The 25,111-nt window shown below is 43.5% G+C and overlaps 1 protein-coding gene and 2 pseudogenes across 1 annotated transcript; all 3 read left to right on the top strand.

The window, feature by feature from the left end:
- Positions 1–818: 818 nt before the first annotated feature.
- LOC117887780 lies at positions 819–1,746 on the top strand (annotated as a pseudogene).
- Positions 1,747–7,872: 6,126 nt separating this feature from the next.
- Positions 7,873–8,800, top strand: LOC117887787 (annotated as a pseudogene).
- A 14,834-nt stretch (positions 8,801–23,634) lies between these two features.
- On the top strand, positions 23,635–24,576 carry LOC117887478 (olfactory receptor 6F1-like). Its single transcript, XM_034790122.1, has one exon. The coding sequence runs from the start codon at positions 23,635–23,637 to the stop codon at positions 24,574–24,576; it is 942 nt and encodes a 313-aa protein (XP_034646013.1).
- Positions 24,577–25,111: the final 535 nt, after the last annotated feature.

The following is a 25,111-nucleotide window of genomic DNA, read 5'->3' as shown; positions in this document are numbered from 1 at the left end:
TTCATCAGGCTTGCGTGTCTGGCTCAAAAAGACAGGGTTCTGGAGTTCCAAGCTGAGAGGGACCCAAGATGCTCACTAGAGACCGGGCCCTTTTAGATGTCTCAAGGTAGACATCAAAAAACTGGGACACCCCAAATAAGCAGTCTCGTTTGAAAATATAGGCCAGGACTCTTGGGTGCTGTTTCTGGCTCTGTGAAGGTAGTGTGCGCTAATAGCTCAGTGGAATGGAGTCTAACAGTTGGAGGGCTAGAAGTCAGGACTCCTGGGTTCCATTCCTAGCTCTAGGAGGGAAGTGGGGTCTCGTGCTTAGAGCTGGGGACTGAGAGTGAAAAATCCTGGGTCTGTTTCTGGCTTTGGGAGGTGAGTTAGGTCAGGTTTCCTGGCTCTGCTGGTGGAATGGAATCTAAGGCTGGGATTTGCAAAGCAACCTAGGGGAGTTAGGTGCCAGTTTGCCATTGAAAGTCTAATGCCCTGAGCCAAGAATATACTCACAGCTCCTATTGAGAGTTGAATGTGCACTACATCATATAAGTAGGATACAGCTCTTTAACATTAGAGGGGTGTCCAGTCAAGATAGGATTTTTTTTCCCTAAGAGATAGGCTCTGGTTAAACCACTAGTTACTGGGCTTTGGTGAGTGGAATTATCCAGCCTGTGTTATGCAGGAGGTCAGACTATATGATCACTGCAGGTTTTAAAAATTATATATGACTGCTCAGTTTGTTGTCTATCAACAATGAGCTGCATCTAACAAAGTCTCTTGTGTATTTCTTTGTCTTCCTTTTATGGTTCCTGTGTTTTGACAGGTAGAACACCCAAATGGAGAAGGGAAATCAAACCAATTTGAAGGAATTTATTCTGTTTGGGTTCCCTGGCTCTTGGTATTTGCAGATCTCTCTCTTCCTGCTTTTCTTGTTCATGTACATCCTGATGCTGATGGGAAACATCACCATCATATCCTTAGTGGGTACCCACCACTGCCTCCACACGCCTATGTATTTCTTCCTATGCAATCTGTCCTTCCCAGACATCTGTTTCACCACTGCCTACATTCCCAAAACTCTTGCCATCCTTGTGTCCCAAAGCAAAACTGTCTCCTTCCCCAGTTGCCTCCTGCAGATGTACTTTGTTTTCTCCCTAGGCTGCACTGAATATCTACTCCTGGCAGTCATAGCCTATGATCGCTATTTGGCCATTTGCCACCCATTGCACTATAGCTCCATCATGAACAGCACCTTGTCCATTCATCTGGCCCTTGGCTCATGGGCAAGTAGCTTCCTGACTATTTCTGTGCCAGTGTTTCTGATCATCAGGTTATCTTTCTGTGACCCTACCACCATCAACCATTTCTTCTGTGACATAGATTCTTGGATAGAGCTCTCCTGCACAGACATGCACCTCGTTGAGATGGTGTACATTACTATCTGCTTTATTGTCATCCTGGGCTCCTGTGAAGTCACCCTGGTCTCCTACATTTACATCACCTCCACCATCCTGAGAATCCCATCTGCCCACAGCTGGCAAAAGGCCTTTTCCACTTTGCTCTTCCCATCTCACCATTGTGGTTATATGGTATGGCTGCTCTATTTTTCTGTACATTAAGACTTCTAAACAGAACTCACTGGAAATGAACAAAATTGTCACCCTCTTGAACACTATTGTGACACTGTTACTTAACCCCTTCATATACGCTCTATGGAACAAAGGCATTAAAGAAATCTTGAGAAAGGCATTCAGTAGGATGTGACACTATTCTCCAATTGCCTAGATATCATTGATTTAGGCAGTCAGTGAGGGGAAATCAGGTGAGCAATCAAAACAATAATAATACATACATTTTATCTCACATATANTTTATGTCCTTGCTCAATGTTCATTCATTTATTATGTTAGGGTTAGTTAGCGGGAGGATCAGATTAATGGAAAAAAAGGAAGAGAAAGGGGGCATGGAAGGGAAGGAGGAATGAGCAGGACAGGGCAGGGGAAAAGATGTTAAGGGGGTTAGGTGTGAAGTGAAACTGAGGCTATGTCTACACTACACATCACTGGTGACAGTGGGTAGGGCATGTGTAGCTACACATACACCTGTTCATCCCTTCCTTCATGGCTTTGTGGACTAGGTGTTTCCAAGCCCCACGCTTGAGCGTTCACACTGCATTGTAAACCTGGGTTTACAATTGCTGGACCCAAGTCTCACAGCCATACTAACATGTCCACATTGCACTCCGCAGACCTTCTGACTCAGGTTTGTGGCTTGAGCTGTGTCTATACAGCAAAATGATAGTGCTTGGACCCAAGTCACAGCAGGACTTGGGCTCTGACCCATGCCCCTAGTAGGGTCCTAGCACCTGGGTCCCAAGTGCTTGCTGACCCAAGTCAGTCTGATTTGTGTATGGACAGAAGAGGGTCTTGGTCTCAAACTTGAGTCAGAGCCCAGGCTTAATGTGCTGAGTAGACATACCCAGAGAGCACAGATTTGCCTGCATTGCCCTCAACATTCTCATAAAACTTGCAGCTCTGCATTCAGACAATGACTATAATCATATCTCATGCTTCAGGGATTCAGCCGGTCACATGCAAGGGTCAGGAAGAAGGTGGGTTTTTGTTTCCCTTTTGCTCTGTATTCTGTTGGTGGTGGTGGTGGTGGTGGTGGTTGTTTTGTTTGTTTGTTAAATTTTCTTCTGAAGCATCAGAGACTGGAAACAGCTGGAGACAGAACACCAGACAGGATGGGTCGGTGAACTGAAGTGGTACAGAAAATTCTTTCTCAAGAGCTTGGTTGGTGTGTCTTCCTCACATGATCAGTTTAAAGTGATCCCCAGATTTAGGGTCAGGAAGGAATTTCCCCCCAGGTCAATTGGTAGGGGACCCCCCCCCCCTCAGCATGGGGCATGGATTGACTGCTGGGATCATCTGGATATATCTCAGCTGACCAATTCCCTGTATTTGCAGAGGCCATGGGCAGTGGTGTCACCTCAGTCTCTCCTGGTCTCTGCCTGTGGCTCACAACAGTTTAGTCTCCTAAGTATTGAAAGTGTAACCCAAGTTATTGACCTCAATACATGTGTAACTGGATGAAATTCAATGGTCCGTGATATACAGAAGATCAGACTAGATGATCTAATGGTCCCTTCTGGCCTCACATTATGGCTATCAATTGGAGGAGTGGGCTTAACCCTCTTAGGCCACATTGATAAAACCCATTTGTTAATCACCAAAATTAGCCAAATGTTTTCAATTTTTCACTTGAAGTTTCATCAAAATCAAAATGTTTCATGAAAACAATTTGATTTCAAATAATTTATTTTGCTTTTGACAGAAATAATTTGAAAGTAAATGAAATAAAACCAAATCACAGTAGGGAACAAGATGACCACCTCTTTACGCACCTAGGTATAATGTGTATAAGAAAAGCTGCACGGTCATGGGGGATACCAGTGTGAGTGACACATGCTGTAGGTTTCATGCAGTCAGTACTAAAACATCCCTGGAATTTCTAAACATCATAGATGGCAATTTCCTAACTCAAAAAATGTTGCATCCTCCCTGGGGGAGTTCTACATTAGACCTCGTCCTGCCAGATAAAGAGGAACTGATCACAGAACTAAAAATTAATGGTAGCATAGGTACAAGTGATTATGATTTGATCACATTTATAATGTGAAAGCAGAATAAAGTCCAGACCAGTTATATAGATATACTTGGTGCTCTAGTGGCACTAATTTCACAAAGCTAAAAGTGATTATGAGCCAAATGAGAAGAGACGAAGAATGTAATTATAAAAATGTAAATTATGCTTGGGAATCATTCAAAAAATACTTTAGTAGATGCCCCAACAGCCACAATCCCACAACTGAGGGAAAATGTTGTGCTGGTTTAAAAATGACCTTTTTTAGAGGGGATGTGAAGGCAGCTATAAAACAAACTAAGAAATAATATATAACAAATTAAGCAAGGGGAAGTTGATAGTAATGAATATAAATCAGAAGTTAGGAACTGTAGAAAACTGATAAGGGAAGCAAAGGGACACAAGTAGACATCTTTGGCCAGCAGAGTTAAGGACAATAAGGAATTTTTAAAATATATCAAGGACAAAAAGAATCCTGACAATGATATTGGTCCATTAATAGATGGAAATGACAGAATTATCAATGATAATACAGAAAAGGCAGAAGTGTTCAATAAATATTTCTGTTCTGAATCTCAGGAAAAAACAGATGATATAGTCTCATCATATGGTATGATAACACTCTTTCCATTCCACTAGTATCCCTGGAGGATGTTAAACAGAATCTACTAAAATGAGACATTTTTGAACCAGCAGGTACAGACAACTTGCATCCATGAGTTGTAAAGGACCTGGCTGAGGAGCTCACTGAACTGTTAATGTTGATTTTCAATATGTATTGGAATATCCGGAGGATGCGCTAGAAGACTGGAAGAAAACTAATATGCCTAAATACCTTTGAGGAGCTGGACCTCAATGGGATTTTCAGAAGTGCCTAAGCAGATTAGCCACATAACATCCAACGGGAGTTAGGCACCTCATCCATTAAGGTGCTTTGGAAAGTCCCACTAGGCACCTGTCTGCATCTTTATGTGCTTAAACACCTTTGGGAATCTGGCTTACAAGATCAAAGTGTGACTGGGCACCTCACAATCTGGCTGCTTTTGCTCCTGCAGGGGACATCTGGTACATGAGGAGGGAATGACGGATATTTTGTGCTTTATTTTATTTTCTTAAGTTTCAATACAGCAAAATACTTTCTAGCTCGGTTGAGTGAGGGAAACAACTATTTCAAAAAAGGAAATGGTTCTTTTCAGAACTCATTTTTAAGAAAGTAAATGTAAAGCATCTTTAAGAATGAAATACAGTGTCTACTAAATTTCAGCTCAGGGCAAAAAAATGAGAAATGGGCACCTGTAGTTCCTGATCTCCCAGGTCAAAATGGGTCAGATCCCCAGCAGCTGTCAGCTAGCATTGCTCAATTGAAATCAGCACAGATTGGCTTATTTACTCAAGATGAAGATGTAGTCCATGTGGTTTCACCAGGGTTCAGATTCCCTCTGCTTCTCTGAAATTCAGGCACATGCTGTGTACACGTGGGGTAAGATCCTGAGCCTATCCCAGTGTAAATCCAGAAACTCCCCTGAAGTCAATGGAGTTATACCCGGGTAAAGCCAGTGTAAGTGAGTGGATGATCAGGGCAAAATAATCTGGTTTTTAGCCCATTGGAGTCAATGGGCCTGCTTCTACCTCTCATTCATCCCAGTGTAAATATGGAGTAACTCCCATGCAGTCATTGCAACTGATTTCCCTCTCACTCAGAGCAGAGTAAAGCTTTCCTTGTTTGTGCCTCAGTTTCACCAGTAAAATGGGGATAGTGACCCTGACCTCCTTGGTGAAGTGCTTTGAGAGCTACTTGTGACATTGAACTCCATATGTTTATGGAAATATGCTTATGAGTGTGAATATAATGTAACTGGAATATGCTTTAGGCAAAAAAACTCGTGTAACGTATCATTACAAAGCTTATAATGTATTGAGTGTGTTCATCCTATTTGTATGAATGTATCATTCTTGTATCTGAAGCTATAAATATAAAATATTATTCTGAAATCCTATTGTAACTATGCAAAGTGTGGACCATTAATGGTGGTTTAGAAACGTGATGGCTCCCATTAACCAGGACAATTGGTTGTAAATGGCTCTGTTTACTTGCAAGCCTTCCTGTGTTCATGTGACTCAGAATGGAAAGAATGAAGGCTTGGGGTCTCACAGAACATGTGACCATGTCACCTGGTATTGAAATCCATCTTAAACCTGGTGCTTTTCCTTTTAGAAGGAAGGGGGAGGAACTCAGAGAGAGACAAAGGATGGGGGTGGAACAGAACAAAAGGGGCGGCCAGTCATGAGAAATCCCTGAGTTACCATCTGAGCTGGAACAAGGACTGTACCACGGGAAAGGATTAGGCCCAGATGATGTTGCACCCATAATGCTTTATGGAAATATGTTTATGAATGTAAATATGTAAAAAATGTAAATATGACATGACTGGAATATGTTTTATGCTACATATGCCATGTAACATATCTACTGAATATATTCATCCTATTCGTATGCATGTATCATTTTTGTATTCAAAATTATGAATATTGTCTGTGTACTTATTTGATTTTAAGTAGCCTTAGTAAAGCATTTGGTCAGCTTCTTTAGAAAGGAATTTGCAAGTTAAGTGGCCAATCAAGAAACACTTAACAGACAATGGTTCTTGGAAGACTCCATCCACATGAAAAGTCTACCTGAGGACGTTCAAGGTAGCATGTAAACAATGGCTGCCACTTGTAAGGAACTGAGAAATGCATGGACATGTGACTTGCCCATGTGACTCCAAAACTCCATCTTGGAGCTGAATTCTGGATAGGAGAGAGGAGGGGATCTCCACCCACAAGAGAAAGTCTATTTAAGCTCCTGGGAGACCCCTCCATTTTGTCTTCAGCTGGCTCAAGAGATAGCCTCTCCACCCCCAAAGAATACCTGAAAGAAACCTGAACAAAGGACAGTAACCACAGGAGTGTGAGTGATTGCTGGACCCAGACTAGAAGGAGGCTAGTCTGTAAAAGAAGCTTACTGGAACATCTCTGAGGATGAGATTGACCTGTATTCAGTTTCTTAAATATATTAGCCTTAGACTTGCATGTTTTGTTTTATTTTGCTTGGTAGCTTACTTTGTTCTGTCTGTTATTACTTGAGACCACTTAAATCCTACTTTCTATGCTTAATAAAATCACTTTTGTTTATTAATTAATCCAGATTAAGTGATTAATACCTGGACAGGGGGAGGGCAAACAGCTGTGAGTATCTCTCTATCAGTGTTATAGAAGGTGGACAATTTGTGAGTTTACCCTGTATAAGCTTTATACGGAGTAAAACAGATTTATTTGGGGTTTGGATCCAACTGGGCATCTGGGTGCTGGAGACAGAAGTACCTGCTGAGTAGTTTTCAGTGAAAGCCTGCAACTTTGGGGACGTGGTTCAGACCCCGGGTCTGTGTTTCATCAGGCTTGCGTGTCTGGCTCAAAAAGACAGGGTTCTGGAGTCCCAAGCTGAGAGGGACCCAAGATGCTCACTAGAGACCAGGCCCTTTTAGATGTCTTGAGGTAGACATAAAAAAACTGGGACACCCCAAATAAGCAGTCTCGTTTGAAAATATAGGCCAGGACTCTTGAGTGCTGTTTCTGGCTCTGTGAAGGCAGTGTGCACTAATAGCTCCGTGGAATGGAGTCTAACAGTTGGAGGGCTAGAAGTCAGGACTCCTGGGTTCCATTCCCAGCTCTAGGAGGGAAGTGGGGTCTCGTGCTTAGAGCTGAGGACTGAGAGTGAAAAATCCTGGGTCTGTTTCTGGCTTTGGGAGGTGAGTTAGGTCAGGTTTCCTGGCTCTGCTGGTGGAATGGAATCTAAGGCTGGGATTTGCAAAGCAACCTAGGGGAGTTAGGTGCCAGTTTGCCATTGAAAGTCTAATGCCCTGAGCCAAGAATATACTCACAGCTCCTATTGAGAGTTGAATGTGCACTACATCATATAAGTAGGATACAGCTCTTTAACATTAGAGGGGTGTCCAGTCAAGATAGGATTTTTTTCCCTAAGAGATAGGCTCTGGTTAAACCACTAGTTACTGGGCTTTGGTGAGTGGAATTATCCAGCTTGTGTTATGCAGGAAGTCAGACTATATGATCACTGCAGGCTTTAAAAATTATATATGACTGCTCAGTTTGTTGTCTATCAACAATGAGCTGCATCTAACAAAGTCTCTTGTGTATTTCTTTGTCTTCTTTTTATGGTTCCTGTGTTTTGGCAGGTAGAACACCCAAATGGAGAAGGGAAATCAAACCAATGTGAAGGAATTTATTCTGTTTTGGTTCCCTGGCTCTTGGTATTTGCAGATCTCCCTCTTCCTGCTTTTCTTGTTCATGTACATCCTGATGCTGATGGGAAACATCACCATCATATCCTTAGTGGGTACCCACCACCGCCTCCACACGCCTACGTATTTCTTCCTATGCAATCTGTCCTTCCCAGACATCTGTTTCACCACTGCCTACATTCCCAAAACTCTTGCCATCCTTGTGTCCCAAAGCAAAACTGTCTCCTTCCCCAGTTGCCTCCTGCAGATGTACTTTGTCTTCTCCCTAGGCTGCACTGAATATCTACTCGTGGCAGTCATAGCCTATGATCGCTATTTGGCCATTTGCCACCCATTGCACTATAGCTCCATCATGAACAGCACCTTGTCCATTCATCTGGCCCTTGGCTCATGGGCAAGTAGCTTCCTGACTATTTCTGTGCCAGTGTTTCTGATCATCAGGTTATCTTTCTGTGACCCTACCACCATCAACCATTTCTTCTGTGACATAGATTATTGGATAGAGCTCTCCTGCACAGACATGCACCTAGTTGAGATGGTGTACATTACTATCTGCTTTATTGTCATCCTGGGCCCCTGTGAAGTCACCCTGGTCTCCTACATTTACATCATCTCCACCATCCTGAGAATCCCATCTGCCCACAGCTGGTAAAAGGCCTTTTCCACTTTGCTCTTCCCATCTCACCATTGTGGTTATATGGTATGGCTGCTCTATTTTTCTGTACATTAAGACTTCTAAACAGAACTCACTGGAAATGAACAAAATTGTCACCCTCTTGAACACTATTGTGACACTGTTGCTTAACCCCTTCACATACACCCTACGGAACAAAGGCATTAAAGAAATCTTGAGAAAGGCATTCAGTAGGATGTGACACTATTCTCCAATTGCCTAGATATCATTGATTTAGGCAGTCAGTGAGGGGAAATCAAGTGAGCAATCAAAACAATAATAATACATACATTTTATCTCACATATAATAATATTAATATTAATAATAATAGTTAATAATATTGTAGAATTTGTCCCAGTATTCGAAAACTATGTTACATGGGCCTGATTCTGATCTATGATAGGGTAACTTTGGACTCTCTTGGCACTGTAAATGGGCCATAAAGTGGGATTAACTGTAATTTGAAAGGTCTTGAAGACCCCTTTACACTACTGGAATGATGCAAAGGAGCCTTATTTTAAATGAGGATCAGGCGCTCATTGTTTGTGTGTCGAAAGTAATCTGATATGATATATTTCTCCATTTTACCCAGATACTTGATTGTGATCTTTTGTATTCAAAAACTTTTGATGTATCTCCACTTGCATTGTCATGATTTTGCTTATGTTCCAGTATCTGTTGATTAGACTCTGAAAACTTGGAGAAGACTTGGATGTGACTGGGAAGCTGTGACAATACTTTGTCACATCTGTCAACACCTTGATGTAAATCTGACAAGTTTTCACAAACTTTTACATGTTTGACATGTCTCTAACTCCATTACAACATTGTGACAAGGCTCTATTGCCCAGATCCTCAACGGTATTTAGACACTGAAATCAGGCTGGGACTTTGAAAGGAGCTTAAAGGAATTAGGCACCAAACTCTTCTTCAATTTTGATAGGATTGGTGGGCCGAACTTTCTTAAACTCCTTTAAAAATCACAACCTAAACAACAGTAAAATATAAATATGGATCCAGTGTTGATAAACCTCACATTTTCAACACTGTGTACGTAGACTTGGAAGGATTAGATATTTGTCGTAAATGCTGGCAAAATGTCGATCTCACCATAAACACACAAACTAATGAAAAAATAGTCTCATTGATAATGACAGAAATGTACAGATAGGCAAAGTAAGAAAAATGCTGCTTGACAACTTATTTGAGTCCAAATCCAGTGATTTAAATTTTTATATTAGGCTTGTAACAAATGGACTAGTGAATGATCATTATAAACAGGTAGGATTTGTTGATTAAAGGATATTTAATTTGCACATTTTGACATGTGATGTTGGCAATTGGTGTTTTAATGGTTTATAAAGCTTACCGTATTGAATCTCAATGTCTACTGCGACAAAGTAATTGTCTGCTCCCCACCCCCATAATTTCTCGCAACTGTGTGAGTCTGGAGTAACTCCCCTGAAGTCAATGGAGTTATACTGGGGTAAAGCCAGCATAAGTGGGTGGAGGATAAGGCCAAGAGATTATGTTTTTTTGTCAGCTCCACTGATATTTAGGGAGCTCTTTCCTCTGAAATAACAGCAGGGAAAGGAAAATATAAAATAGGTTCAGTGATGCCAGCATGAATCTGGTGATGGGGAGGTGGTAGATACATATCTGGAGTTACACAAGCTGAAAACGAGAGTAACAGAGGTGAATCAGAGATGCAGGCCCAGTTCCTCAAAGGTATTTAGGCATGTCATAACTATAAAGGGAAGGGTAATAGCTGTCCTGTGTACAGTACTATAAAAATCCCTCCTGGCCAGAGACTCCAAAATCCTTTTCCATGTAAAGGGTTAAGAAGCTCAGGTAACCTGGCTGGCATCTGACCTAANAATAAATTTGTTAGTCTCTAAGGTGCCACAAGTACTCCTGTTCTTCTTTTAGAGGTGAATCAGAGATGCAGGCCCAGTTCCTCAAAGGTATTTAGGCATCTAACTCCTATTGATTTCAATGGGAGTGAGGGTTCTAGATACACTTGAGGATCTGGGCCATACTTCTTAAATATTTTTTGTAAGTTATGGCAAGTTAGAAACAGTGGAGCTATGCTATATTTACTCTAAGTTATAACAAATGAAATTCAATAGTTTCTCAGCAGAGTTGAGAATCTGTGTCTAATTTCATTGATTTAAAAGGGCTAACTCTGAATTTACACTGGGATAACTGACACAAGGAAGAAAGGAGAGCAGCAAATACGGACCCTGGACTTCAGAAAAGCAGACTTTGACTCCCTCAGGGAACGGATGGGCAGGATCCCCTGGGAGAATAACATGAGGGGGAAAGGAGTCCAGGAGAGCTGGCTGTATTTTAAAGAATCCTTATTGAGGTTGCAGGAACAAACCATCCCAATGTGTAGAAAGAATAGTAAATATGGCAGGCAACCAGTTTGGCTTAACAGTGAAATCCTTGCTGATCTTAAACACAAAAAAAATAAGCTTACAAGAAATGGAAGGTTGGACAAATGACCAGGGAGGAGTATAAAAATATTGCTCAGGCATGCAGGAGTGAAATCAGGAAAGCCAAATCACACTTGGAGTTGCAGCTAGCAAGAGATGTTCAGAGTAACAAGAAGGGTTTCTTCAGGTATGTTAACAACAAGAAGAAAGTCAAGGAAAACCTGGGCCCCTTACTGAATGAGGGAGGCAACCTAGTGACAGAGGATGTGGAAAAAGCTAATGTACTCAATGCTTTTTTTGCCTCTGTCTTCACAAACAAGGTCAGCTCCCAGACTGCTGCACTGGGCAGCACATCTGTGGAGAAAGAAGTGGTTCGGGACTATTTAGAAAAGCTGGATTAGCACAAATCCATGGGGCCGGATCCACTGCATCCGAGGGTGCTAAAGGAGTTGGCGGATGTGATTGCAGAGCCATTGGCCATTATCTTTGAAAACTCATGGCGACGGGGGGTGGTCCCAGATGACTGGAAAAAGTCTAATGTAGTGCCCATCTTTAAAAAAGGAAAGAAGGAGGATGCGGGGAACTACAGGCCAGTCAGCCTCACCTCAGTGCCTGGAAAAATCATGGAACAGGTCCTCAAGGAATCAATTATGAAACACTTAGAGGAGAGGAAAGTGATCAGGAACAGTCAGCATGGATTCACCAAGGGCAAGTCATGCCTGACTAACTTATTTTCCTTCTATGAGGAGATAACTGGCTCTGTAGATGAGGGGAAAGCAGTGGATGTGTTATTCCCTGACTTTAGCAAAGCTTTTGATGCAGTCTCCCACAGTATTCTTGCCAGCAAGTTAAAGAAGTATGGGCTGGATGAATGGACTATAAAGTGGATAGAAAGCTGGCTAGATCGTCGGGCTCAACGGGTAGTGATCAACGGCTCCATATCTAGTTGGCAGCCAGTATCAAGCGGAGTGCCCAAGGGTCGATCCTGGGACCGATTTTGTTCAATATCTTCATTAATAATCTGGAGGATGGCATGGGCTGGACTCTCAGCAGGTTTGCAGATGACAGTAAACTGGGAGGAGTAGTAGATACACTGGAGGGTAGGGATACGATACAGAGGGACCTAGATAAATTAGAGGATTGGGCCAAAAGAAACCTGATGAGGTTCAACAAGGACAAGTGCAGAGTCCTGCACTTAGGATGGAAGAATCCCATGCACTGCTACAGATTAGGGACAGAATGGCTAGGTATCAGTTCTGCAGAAAAGGACCTAGGGGTTACAGTGGACGAGAAGCTGGATATGAGTCGACAGTGTGCCCTTGTTGCCAAGAAGGCTAAATGCATTTTGGGCTGTATAAGTAGGGGCATTGCCAGCAGATCGAGGGACGTGATAATTCCCCTCTATTCGACATTGGCAAAGCCTCATCTGGAGTACTGTGTCCAATTTTGGGCCCCACACTACAAGAAGGATGTGAAAAAATTGGAAAGAGTCCAGCGGAGAGCAACAAAAATGATTAGGGGGCTGGAACACATGCCTTATCAGGAGAGGCTGAGGGAACTGGGATTGTTTAGTCTGCAGAAGAGAAGAAGGAGGGGGAATTTGATAGCTGCTTTCAACTACCTGAAAGGGGGTTCCAAAGAGGATGGATCTAGACTTTTCTCAGTGGTACCAGATGGCAGAACAAGGAGCAAGGGTCTCAAGTTGTAGTGGGGGATATTTAGGTTGGATATTAGGAAAAACTTTTTCACTAGGAGGTGGTGAAGCACTGGAATGGGTTAGATCGGGAGGTGGGGGAATCCCCTTCCTCAGAGGTTTTTAAGGTCAGGCTTGACAAAGCCCTGGCTGGGATGATTTAGTAGGGGGTTGGTCCTGCTTTGAGCAGGGGCTTGGACTAGATGACCTCCTGAGGTCCTTCCAATCCTGATATTCTATGATTCTATGATAACTGAGATCAAACTCCACCTCTGATTATATTGACTTCAGAGAGGAGACTGTGGATTTACCTTGAGGTAACTGAGATAAGAATCCACATTTAATTTCACTGTCTTCATCGGGATAACTGAGATCAGCAACTGGCCACAAACCCTGATTAGAATGAGTGACAGTGGATGCCCTTGAAAATGTGGCAGCTTTGACTTACGTAAATAAGTAAGTATCAGAGGGGTAGCCATGTTAGTCTGAATCTGTAAAAAGCAACAGAGGGTCCTGTGNATTTCAAACTTGTAAGTAAATAGCCAGGCAAGGCGTGTTAGTTTTCCTTTGTTTTTCTCAACTTGTAAATGTACCTTTTACTAGAGTGTTTATCTTTGTTTGCTGTACTTTGAACCTGAGACTAGAGGGGAGTCCTCTGAGCTCTTTAAGTTTGATTACCCTGTAAGGTTAATTTCCATACTGATTTTACAGAGATGATTTTTACCTTTTTCTTTAATTAAAAACCTTCTTTTTAAGAACCTGATTGATTTCTCCTTGTTTTAAGATCCAAGGGGTTTGGATCTTGATTCACCAGGAGTTTGTGGGAGGAAGGAGGGGGGATGGTTAATTTCTCCCTGTTGTAGATCCCAGGGGGGTTGGAACTGATTCCCCAGGAGTTGGTGGGAGGAAGGAGGGGAATGGTTAATTTCCCCTTGTTTTAAGATCCAAGGGGTTTGGATCTGTTTTCACCAGGGATTTGGTGAAGGTTTTTTCAGGGTTTCCCAGGAATGGAATCCATTGAAATGGTGGCAGCCGAACCAGAGCTAAGCTGGTAGTTAAGCTTAGAAGTTTTCATGCAGGCCCCTACATTTGTACCCTAAAGTTCAAAGTGGGGATCCAGCCTTGACAGTGCCTCATTAGAACACAAACAGGAGCCCTTTGGTTCTAGAAAGAAGATGTATCAATCTGTACTGAGTAGTAGCTATCATTAGTTTTTGTAAAGTAAAATAATAGAAAAATGTAATACAATGCAATAATAGACTATTTCAACTAATATTATGTTGTCAACTATTGTGATAAATAATATAAAAATGAAAAAGAAAATAAATGTTGAAACAAAAATATCTGCTTTAAAGCTTGGATTTAAAAAGAAGCCTAAGAGATGATGTACCCAAATCCCATCAGAGGTGGGTGCCTAACTACCCTGGGATCCTTTGAAAGACCCAGTTTAAATATTTCCCTCTGGTCTATTCCACAGTACACTGATCAAGAGCAGCTATGGTTCGGTATTTAGGGCACTGAATGGAGAGTTTGGGTCAGTCCGTGACCTCGGTTACACTGACCTAATTCCAGAGCAACTCTACTGCATTTAATAGCTGGCCACCACAGTTAACGAGATCAGAAAATTTTCAGTCTTTTAGTTCTTGTCACAGCACTGCCAGGTATTTGCTGTGGGTTAGGATTCTGTGCCTCACCTTCCCCATCTGGGGATACTGGCACTTAACCTATTTGAGAATCCCACTTGAATGGTGCTAAGCATTAATATTTCGAAAAATATACATGTCAGTGTCTGTGGGCCTGATCTCCCTCCCTCTAGCTTTCTCTAGCCTAAATCAGGAATAGCTACCCTTACATCAACGGGCCAGATTCCCAGCTGGTGCAACATGACCGTACATCCACTGAAGTCAATGGGACCAGATCCCCAGCTGGCGTGAATTTTCATGGCCCATTGAGTACAATAGAGCTATTTCCCCATGTGTCGTAAATTAGCCTAGCACCACTGAGGTCAATGGGATGAAATGCCCAGCTGGTGTAAACCAACTGAGCTATGTCAGTCTACAGCAGCTGAATATCTGGCACAATCAGCATTTCCTGACTAAGAACTGTTCAGTCAGCTGACCCTGCCAGCTGTTACTCATGAAAGTACTTCTTACCCCAGATACCCCAATGTTATCCATTAAACCACTGATGTCCGCAGACCTACTCACATGAGTAAGGATTTTGAGGGTTGGGCCCATTTGAATGTTTGCATGACTCAGCCCCTAACTTGTGTGTTTCAAAGAAGGACAAACAACTGCCCTGATAATTCACTCACACCAGTTTTTTGCACTGATCTATCTCCAATGACTTTAATACAACCACTCATCATTTGCCTCAATGAAAGTGATGGGAGAATTTGGCCTGATATATCTAGTGATTACTAAAACTCCAAGTCTGATTCTTTCTCACAGCCAAACAGAGTGTAAGGGAGTTAAATATCTAGCTCCCATTGACCCATTGACTCTCTGTGGGATTTGGACACCTAAATCCCTTCACCTGCTTTGGAAATCTCAGGCCTTGTCTACACTACGAGAGTAGTTCGATTTTACTTAAATCGAATATTTGGAATCGATATTGCAAAGTCGAACGTGTGTGTCCACACTAAGGACAGTAATTCGACTTTGTGAGTCCACACTAACGGGGAAAGCGTCGACATTGGAAGCGGTGCACTGAGGGCAGCTATCCCACAGTTCCCGGAGTCCCCGCCGCCCATTGGAATTCTGGGTGGAGCCGCAAATGCCTTCTGGGTAAAAAAAAAAGGGGCCAGGGTGCTTTTGGGTAACTGTCGTCATCCGTCCATCACTCCCGCCCTCCCTCCCTCCCTGAAAGCGCCGGCGGGAAATCATTTCGCGCACTTTTCAAGTCATTGACAGCGCGGACGCCACAGCACTGTGAGCATGGAGCCCGCTGCAACCATCGCTGCAGTTGTGGCCGCTCTCAACGCCTCGCAGCTTATCATACAGGTTGCCCTGAGGCAGATGCAGAAAAGTCAGGCGAGGAGGCTACGTCAACGCGGTGATGGCCTGAAGTCTGAGAGTAGCACAGACCTCTCAGAAAGCAGGGGACCCAGCGCCGAGGACATCACGGTGGCAATGGGTCATGTTGATGCTGTGAAACGGCGATTCTGGGCACGGGAAACAAGCACTGAGTGGTGGGACCGCATAGTGCTGCAGGTCTGGGATGAATCACAGTGGCTGCGAAACTTCCGCATGCGGAAGGGAACTTTCCTTGAACTTTGTGAGTTGCTGTCCCCTGCCCTGAAGCGCAATGACACCCGGATGCGACCAGCCCTGACTGTCCAGAAGCGAGTGGCCATAGCCCTCTGGAAGCTTGCAACGCCTGACAGCTACCGGTCAGTCGCGAGCCAGTTTGGGGTGGGCAAATCTACCGTGGGGGTTGTTGTGATGCAAGTAGCCAAGGCAATCGTTGATGTACTGCTGCCAAAGGTAGTGACCCTGGGAAACTTGGAGGCGATCATAGATGGCTTCGCAGCGATGGGATTCCCAAACTGCGGTGGGGCCATAGATGGAACTCACATCCCTATCCTGGCACCGGACCACCAGGCCAGCCAGTACATTAACAGAAAGGGCTACTTTTCCATGGTGCTGCAAGCACTGGTGGACCACAGGGGACGTTTTACCAACATCTACGTGGGATGGCCGGGCAAGGTTCATGACGCTCGTGTTTTCAGGAACTCTGGTCTGTTTAGACGGCTGCAGCAAGGTATTTACTTCCCGGACCACAAAATAACTGTTGGGGATGTGGAGATGCCTATAGTCATCCTCGGGGACCCAGCCTACCCGCTAATGCCCTGGCTCATGAAGCCCTATACAGGTGCCCTGGACACTGAAAAAGAACTCTTCAACTACCGGCTGAGCAAGTGCAGAATGGTGGTGGAGTGTGCTTTTGGACGTCTCAAGGGGAGATGGAGAAGCTTGCTGACTCGCTGTGATCTCAGCGAAACCAATATCCCCATTGTTATAGCAGCTTGCTGTGTGCTCCACAATCTCTGTGAGAGCAAGGGGGAGACCTTTATGGCGGGGTGGGAGGTTGAGGAAATTAGCCTGGCTGCTGATTACTCACAGCCAGACAGCCGGGCGATTAGAAGAGACCAGCGGGAAGCGCTGTGCATCCGGGAGGCTTTGAAAGCAAAGTTCCTGAGTGAGCAGGGTAACCTGTGACTTTCTAATTTTGTGTACAGAGAAGCCTTCACCCCACTTCCAACACACGTTTCAAAATAAAAATAGTTCTACTTTGTTAAAGCACACCGTTTTCTTTAATACTGTTTTCGCGGGAATTTTTTAAAACTGGGACGCAGACTGTGGTGCGGAGCGGGTGTAGTGTAGTCGCGCGAATGCAGCTTCTAAACTCAAGGACTGACAGGCTCCGCTGCGGTGGGATGGTTCTTTCAACGGAGCCTGTCACCCCTCCTGATACGGACTGTGTGTATGGGGGGTCTATGTGAGTTTGTGGCAGGGGTGGGACGGTTACAGATCCCCTGCTGTGTGGCTCTGTGATCCTGCCTAAGGACCGCCGCTTAAGATCTCTAACTGCCCTCCCCTGACACAAAGTCACAGAGCAACCCACCCCCCACCACATAACATGAAAAGAACCTCCCAGACTAACCAGGGTAAGTAGTCACTGCATCACTGCACTATGTATGTGCCCTGCTGCTGTGCCTGCCCCCTACTATGTACCCTGCCAAAGGTGACTGTCCTGTCCAATTACCAACCCCCTTTCCCCCCCCTCCTCCAAAAGAACATGATGGAAACAGTAGTTAACAGAAACATATTTTTTATTATCAACTACACATGGGACTGGGAAGTGAAACTTGGACGGGGGCTTGTGTCAGGCGGGAAGGAAAGAACTTGTCAAACTTTGGGGAATGAGAGCCTTCTGCTGCTCGAGCTCTCTGCAGGGGTGGAGTGAGAGTTAGCAGGGACTCTGCCGCCTCTCCTTCTGTGCACTTTGGGTGAAGGGAGTATGGGACTTGGTGGCGGGGGAGGGCGGTTAGAGATGGACTGCAGCGGGGCTCTGTCCTCCTGCCTCCGTTCCTGCAGAACATCCACAAGGCGCCGGAGCGTGTCCGTTTGCTCCCTCAGTAGTCCAAGCAGGGTTTGAGTCGCCTGCTGGTCTTCCTGACGCCACCTCTCCTCCCGATCCATGTTGGCTTGGTGCATTTGGGACAAGTTCTCCCGCCACTGGGTCTGCTGTGCTGCCTGGGCTCGGGAGCAGGCTATAAGCTCTGAGAACATGTCCTCCCGTGTCCTCTTCTTCTTATGCCTAATCCTCCCTAGCCTCTGGGAGTGTGATGACAGGCTAGGTTGTGAGACAGTCGCAGATGGGGCTGTGGGAATGGGAAAAAGGGAGTGAATTCCTCAGAAAGATAAATGTAGTTGTGAACAAAGAACATAGTCTTTCTCTGTGAACAGGACCATGCACAGCACCTATCACATGCGCACTCAGCACAAGGTCGAATTCTCGGCCTTCGCATTCAGTGTCTGGGGTTTTGCAGAGCACTTTTGAGAACCCTGTCAGGACAACGGAATTGCTCTTGCACGCAGACATGGTAAGCCGTAGATTCGTGGCAGCTTAAAACTTTAATATTAGCAATGGCCTCATTTCACATTGAAATCAATGTCGGTCCCTGCTGCCAGCAATCCGGCAAGCAGGAAGTCTGCTCCTGTCCCACACCCTCGCGGCTGTCCCCGGGAACGATCCCTTTCGGCTGACCCTCTCCCGCCTCCACCGCGTGGCTGCAAACCAGCGGTTACAGTTCTGTAAAGGAACGGTAAAGCAGTCCCAACACTAACATTCCCCTACCTCATTCAAAGCAGGTCATCATGAGCGACATCACCCTCATGAGGATCTCTGAGAGCGACAGACAGAGAATGCTCCGGGAAAGCCTTCAAAGACCAGGGCCGTATGCCGCCATGCTGTGCCAAGCAATGATTCCAGAGTACTTGCTAGTCTCGTGGCGCGGCAACGTGTCCTACTACGGAGGACCCAATAAGGCCGCTCTCCCCAAGAACCTAATGCAGCGGATTTCAAATTACCTGCAGGAGAGCTTCCTTGAGATGTCCCAGGAGGATTTCTGCTCCATCCCCGGACATATAGACCGCATCTTACTGTAGCTGCAGTAGCAGGGACTAAACAGTAGAGCGGCTTGGGCAGGACAATCATGCAAAACCGGACATTGCTAGATTTTTTTCAAATAGTTGCACTGCCCATGACTGAACCGTTAAGTTAATCAAACTAATCATGAGAAACCCATTTTTTAAATTGTTAATAATCATGTTCTGTTACAAATAAATGTTTAGATGTTTACAACACTTACTGGATGATCCTTCACCAGATTCTGTGTCCGGGGTAACGGCTGGGGAGGGTTGGTAGGGGATCTCTGTAAGGGTGATGAAGAGATCCTGGCTGTCGGGGAAATCAGCGTTGTGAGCGCTGTCGACTGCCTCGTCCTCCTCATCTCCTTCCTCATCTTCCCCCGTCCGCTAACATGTCCGAGGATCCGGCCGTGGACACTATCCCATCCTCAGAGTCCACAGTCAGTGGTGGGGTAGTGGTGGCGGCCGCACCGAGGATGGAATGCAGTGCCTCGTAGAAACGGGATGTCTGGGGATGGGATCCGGAGCGTCCGTTTGCCTCTTTGGTCTTCTGGTAGCCTTGCCTCAGCTCCTTGATTTTCACGCGGCACTGCGTTACATCCCGGCTGTATCCTCTCTCTGCCATGTCTTTAGAGATCTTCTCATAGATCTTTGCATTCCGTCTTTTGGATCGCAGCTCGGAAAGCACGGACTCATCGCCCCACACAGCGATGAGATCCAAGACTTCCCGATCAGTCCATGCTGGGGCCCTCTTTCTATTCTGAGATTGCACTGCCATCAGTGCTGGAGAGCTCTGCATCGTTGCCAGTGCTGCTGAGCTCGCCACGATGTCCAGACAGGAAATGAGATTCAAACTGGCCAGACAGGAAAAGGAATTCAAATTCAAATTTTCCCGGGGCTTTTCCTGTGTGGCAGTTCAGAACATCCGAGCTCTTACTGCTGTCCAGAGCGTCAACAGAGTGGTGCACTGTGGGATAGCTCCTGGAGCTATTAGCGTCGATTTCCATCCACACCTAGCCTAATTCGACATGGCCATGTCGAATTTAGCGCTACTCCCCTCGTCGGGGAGGAGTACAGAAGTCGAATTAAAGAGACCTCTATGTCGAACTAAATACCTTCGCGGTGTGGACGGGTGCAGGGTTAATTCGATGTAACGGCGCTAACTTCGACATAAACGCCTAGTGTAGACCAGGCCTCAGTTGCAATTTTCCTGAGCAGATTGCTGCGGTTGAAATTTTCAAAGATCACCAGTTTCCATTGACTGAAGTGGGCACCCAAATCTATTAGGCTGGGATTCACAAAGGAGTGTAAGGGAATCAGGTGTCCAACTCCCACTGAAATTCAATGGGAATTGGGTACCTAACTCCCGTAGGCCCTTTTGGAAATCACACCCTGTGACAGCCTTGAAAATCACCATCTGTGTGTTTTGGATGTGCTGGATCAGGCTGGCCAGAAAAAAATACACATACTTGACTTAAACCTTATATTCATCCACAGGACATATATAGCGTGGGCAGCATCCTAGATATGTTCTAGTAATTATTTTGGAGAAGTTCTTTGGCATTTGTTATACACGCGGTTGGACTAGATTAGCACAATGGTCCTTTCTGGTATTAGAATCTATTAATCTAAGCACTGCATTCTTCCCCAGATTTTTACCCAAGAAAAAAAAGGGGGGTTAGTGGGTTATAGATTGTTGTAATAAGCCATAAACCCAGTGTCTTTATTAAGTCCATGATTTTTAGTTTCTAGCAAAGTTATGAATTTAAGCTCCCAGACTCCTCCTTTGAAGGTGTTGTTCAGGTTTCCTTTGAGGATAAGGACTGTGAGGTCAGATATGGAGTGACTGTTTTGTGACAAGTGTTCACCCATGGGTGATAATGTGTTTTTGTCTTTGTCATGCAGCTGCTGGACCGGTAGGTGTAGAGCATCCTCCATCTTCATCCACCAGAGCTTTGGTCTATCACGTGAAAGGTAAATATTCCCAGTTGGGAATAGAATATTGGTGCAACGATTCAATGTTGTTTACACTGCACAGACATAAGGCTGCTGCTAGAAATTCCTTGATGGATAATAGTTAATAAAACAAAGTAGCTAAATAGGGCCTGGCCACAGTCTTCAGTTCTGCTACTCCCTGCAGAGAAAGGCAATCGGTGACGCTGATGTTCTTTACTGTGTGCATCTACGCAGTACAAAACCACTGAAAGAAGCATGAGGTCATTTGTTGAAATAACTTTATATGCACAGAGAAAACAGTGAGTAGTATTAGATCCACATAAGACAACTTTGACTGCTGAATTTCTGAGAAGAAGAGTTAAATGATGCATTCGATCACGGCACTTTTGAAGGTACAATATTATCATTTTTAGTTAAGACTAAACCACCTCATTTTCTATTCTATTTTATTCATACTAAACCAATTGCTATAATACTTAGTGTCTCTGTATAACTGGGTTATGCATTTATAGGTACAGGAAATCTAATACGGGATTTGTGAATTGAAATACTGTTTTTATTATTAAGGTACTTAGCAATAAAAGCAAAGGGCTAGATTCTGATATCATATAACAGATCTATAAATCTGAAATAACTCCCTCTAAAGTCCAGAGTAGAGCTGGTAAAAAAATTTTGAACACATTATTTCCTCCTTTGCCTGAAAAATGGCTTTGTATCGAAACTGAAATTATTTTACCACAGGAAATTGAAAAAAGAGACCAAAAATGTGCAAATTATATTGAAACAAAAATATTTAAAAAAAATAAGTAAAAAAAATTGAAAATAGGAAAAAATGAGTGAAATGAAGACAAATTCAGATTTTTTTCCCCAGCTCTTAGGTAAAATTGTCAAAAGCACGTAAGAAACCTAGGAGCCTAAATCTCATTAAAAGTCAATGGGACCTAGACTTTGTCTAGATAGGGAAAATTGACTGGCATAACTATTCTGGACTAATTTAGCTATTGTGGAATAACTCCCCCATGTGGACACTGTATTCAGAATAAAAGTGATTTTAGTCTAGATAAATCACTCTGCTTTGTAAGCAGAGTAATTTTTCTGGAATAAAGTAATTTTTATTCTGGAATACAGCGTTCACATGGGAAACAATTCTGGTATAGCTATTGCAGACAGCTTATTCCACAATAGCTATGCTGGTTGATTTAAGTCCCATTTAGGCAAGGACTTCAACTCCTAAGTGCGTAAGTTAATTTTGAAAATAGGACTTAGTCTCCTAAAGAACTTCTTGTTTTGATTGTGATATGAATCATCTAGGTCTAAGTCTCAAAACCTTGCATCTTGCAGCATTTCAAATATTTTCCTTTTTGTATTAGCTGTGTTGTCCCTGCCTTTGCACAGAAAGGTTTGCCATTTTTTGCATGTTGAATTGGTTTTCTTAAACATGTGCGACACAAGATCCTTAACTCTTTCAAATCGGCCCAACTCCATTGAGGACACTATGTAAGATTTGCATGAGTTTGAATCTGCAGTCTTAACTAAAACAAGTTCCCATTGATGGGAGTTTTCAGTGGATGTGGATTTGAAAATTAGCCCCAAAGATTTCTACAAACAATTAAAAACATGCCTACTGCTTACTATCGGGAGCATCCATTCACATGAATTCCACATCTTCAGCTGGTGCAAATTGGCATAATTCTATTGAAGTTTTTTGTAGTTATTGAAGGTGTTTTGGATTTTTTTTTAAACTTTGCCTGCCTATAAATTTCAATGACTATAGGTGGAAATATTTTTCATCAATCTGTATGTGTACTGTGACAACGACATTTATCAACATTTGCTGATAAAAATTTAATTCTTCAAAGCTGACCTATATGTCATAGTGTTTGCAGAATCAGCAGAGCTGCTCGAAAAAGGAATTTGCATCCTGTAGGAAATTCTGATACTTCGACATTTGTTTTCATTGCAAACTGGGGCAAATTATTGAAATATTATTTTTTTTTCTCAAACAAAAAATTCTGTATTTTAAAATAAAAAATGATCAAAATGAAATGTTTCTTTCATCATTTCAAAATAAAATGTTTTTTAATGTTGTCAAAATGAAAAAAAAAATGAAATGTCAAAATTAAATGAAAAGTATATTTTGAAATTGACATTTTAAGTTGAAATGTCAATCTAGAACTATATTTTTCATGAAAATAAAAAAAATCTTACAATTGTCATTTTCCTTTCAATTTCATTTAAACTACGTTTTAAGATGGGAAAAGTCTTGTTCATACAATTTTGACCATGTCTAAGAATTACTCACTATTGTATGCACTCATATACAGATATTATCAATGCTGGTTTACATTTATCATGTCTACCACCACCTTTTTCACTTAGAAAAACATCCTCTGGTCCACACTGACTCTTTTTAAGAGATCTGCTCTAGGAAATATTTTGGAGAAGTTCTCTGGCCTGTGTTATACAATAGGTCAGACTACATGATCACAATGGTTCCTTCCAGCCTTGGAATCGAAGAATCCAGTCTCAGTGTTTCCTTGTACTCCTCTGTCTGTCTGTCTCCATCTGTTGTCTCTAGTCTGATACTTAGACTGTAAAATCCTTGGGGCATAAACTTCCATTTTGTTCTGTGTTTGCACAGCACCTAGTACAATTGGGTCCTGGTCCAGTACTGATGCTTTTATGTGTTATGGTAATAAAATAAATAATACATAAATTATTATTATTATTAATAAAGCCATGTTCTCAGAGCTAACAATGTTCTTCTGGGTTTCTTTTTCTCTCTGTGAAGACATGTCTGACGTAGAGGGGGAAAACCAAACGACCATCACAGAGTTCATCCTCCTGGGATTTGGTGACCTTCATGAGCTGAAGATCCCTATATTTGTGGTGTTCCTGGCTGTCTACATAGTAACACTCACAGGGAATATCCTGATCATTGTGATGGTATCATATAACCACAACCTGCACAACCCCATGTACTTTTTCCTGGGCAACCTGTCTGTCCTGGAAGTCTGCTACACTACCAGCATCGCCCCCAAGATGCTGAAAACTCTTCTGGTTGTACAAGAAGAGGTTTCCTTCTCTGCTTGCCTCCTGCAGTTCTACATCTTTGGCTCTCTGGCGGTTGCGGAGTGCTTCCTGCTTGCTGCCATGTCCTACGACCGCTACTTGGCCATATGCAAACCACTGCATTACGCCTCCACCATGAGCTTCCAGCTTTGCTTTCAGTTGGCAGCGGGGTCATGGGTTATCGGGTTCCTATCACTGGTGGTCACCATGCCCATGGTTTCTAGGTTACCTTTCTGTGCTTCCAAGGAGATTGACCATTTCTTCTGTGACCTGACACCCATCATTAAACTTTCCTGTGGGGATACCTACATGGTCAGGATACCGGCTTTCATCATAGCCTCCCTTGTGTCCTTCTCGCCCTTCCTTCTAACCCTACTGTCCTACTACAAAATCATCTCCACCATCCTGAAGATCCCTTCTTCCACAGGGAAGCAAAAAGCCTTCTGCACCTGCTCGTCCCACCTCATCGTGGTGTCTGTGTTCTATGGCACGCTTATGGTGGTCTACGCGGCTCCCGTAGCCAACCAGTGGCCAAACTTAAACAAGGTCTTCTCCATGCTGTACACAGTGGTGACCCCACTGATCAACCCCATCGTATACAGCCTGAGGAACACAGAGGTTAAAGAGACATTGAGAAAGCTTTTCAGTAAAAATTCATTCTAAGTGCATGACTGGGGGCTCTGTCCTATCTTGATTGCTAAATCCTTTCTTGCATTATACACACAAGTAGTCTCACTGAAGTCAATAGACCAAAGTCCAAATTTTGTCAAAGCTGCTGAAGGGATTTGGATGCCCTATACATGTACGACTTAGTACCAAACGAAAGATGTGTCAGTAGCTAGGACACTAGCTTGGAACTTGGGAAAACTACTTTCAGTTCCCTGCTCTGGTATGTTTCCTGTGTGAGCTTGGCTAAATTCTCAGATTGCAAGGCCAGAAGGGACCATTGTGATCATCTAGTCCAATCTCCTGTATAACACAGGCCATAGAATAATACCTAATATAATTCCTAGTGCAGATCTTTTAGAAAAAAAATCCAGGCTTGATTTAAACATTGTCAGTGATGGAGAATCCACTACAACCCTTTGTAAATTGTTCAGAGGGGGGCAGAGAGCTATGCTGTGTTTACACATGGATTAGCACCCAGGAGTCAAATTATGTATTTAGCAGCAGAGGGGAGATGCAGATTTGTTATGTC

The sequence above is a fragment of the Trachemys scripta genome, chromosome 14, assembly GCF_013100865.1.
Source record: "Trachemys scripta elegans isolate TJP31775 chromosome 14, CAS_Tse_1.0, whole genome shotgun sequence".
NCBI lineage: Eukaryota > Metazoa > Chordata > Testudines > Emydidae > Trachemys > Trachemys scripta.
Note: the sequence above shows the minus strand (reverse complement) of the source record. Positions and strands in the feature narration are given on the sequence as shown.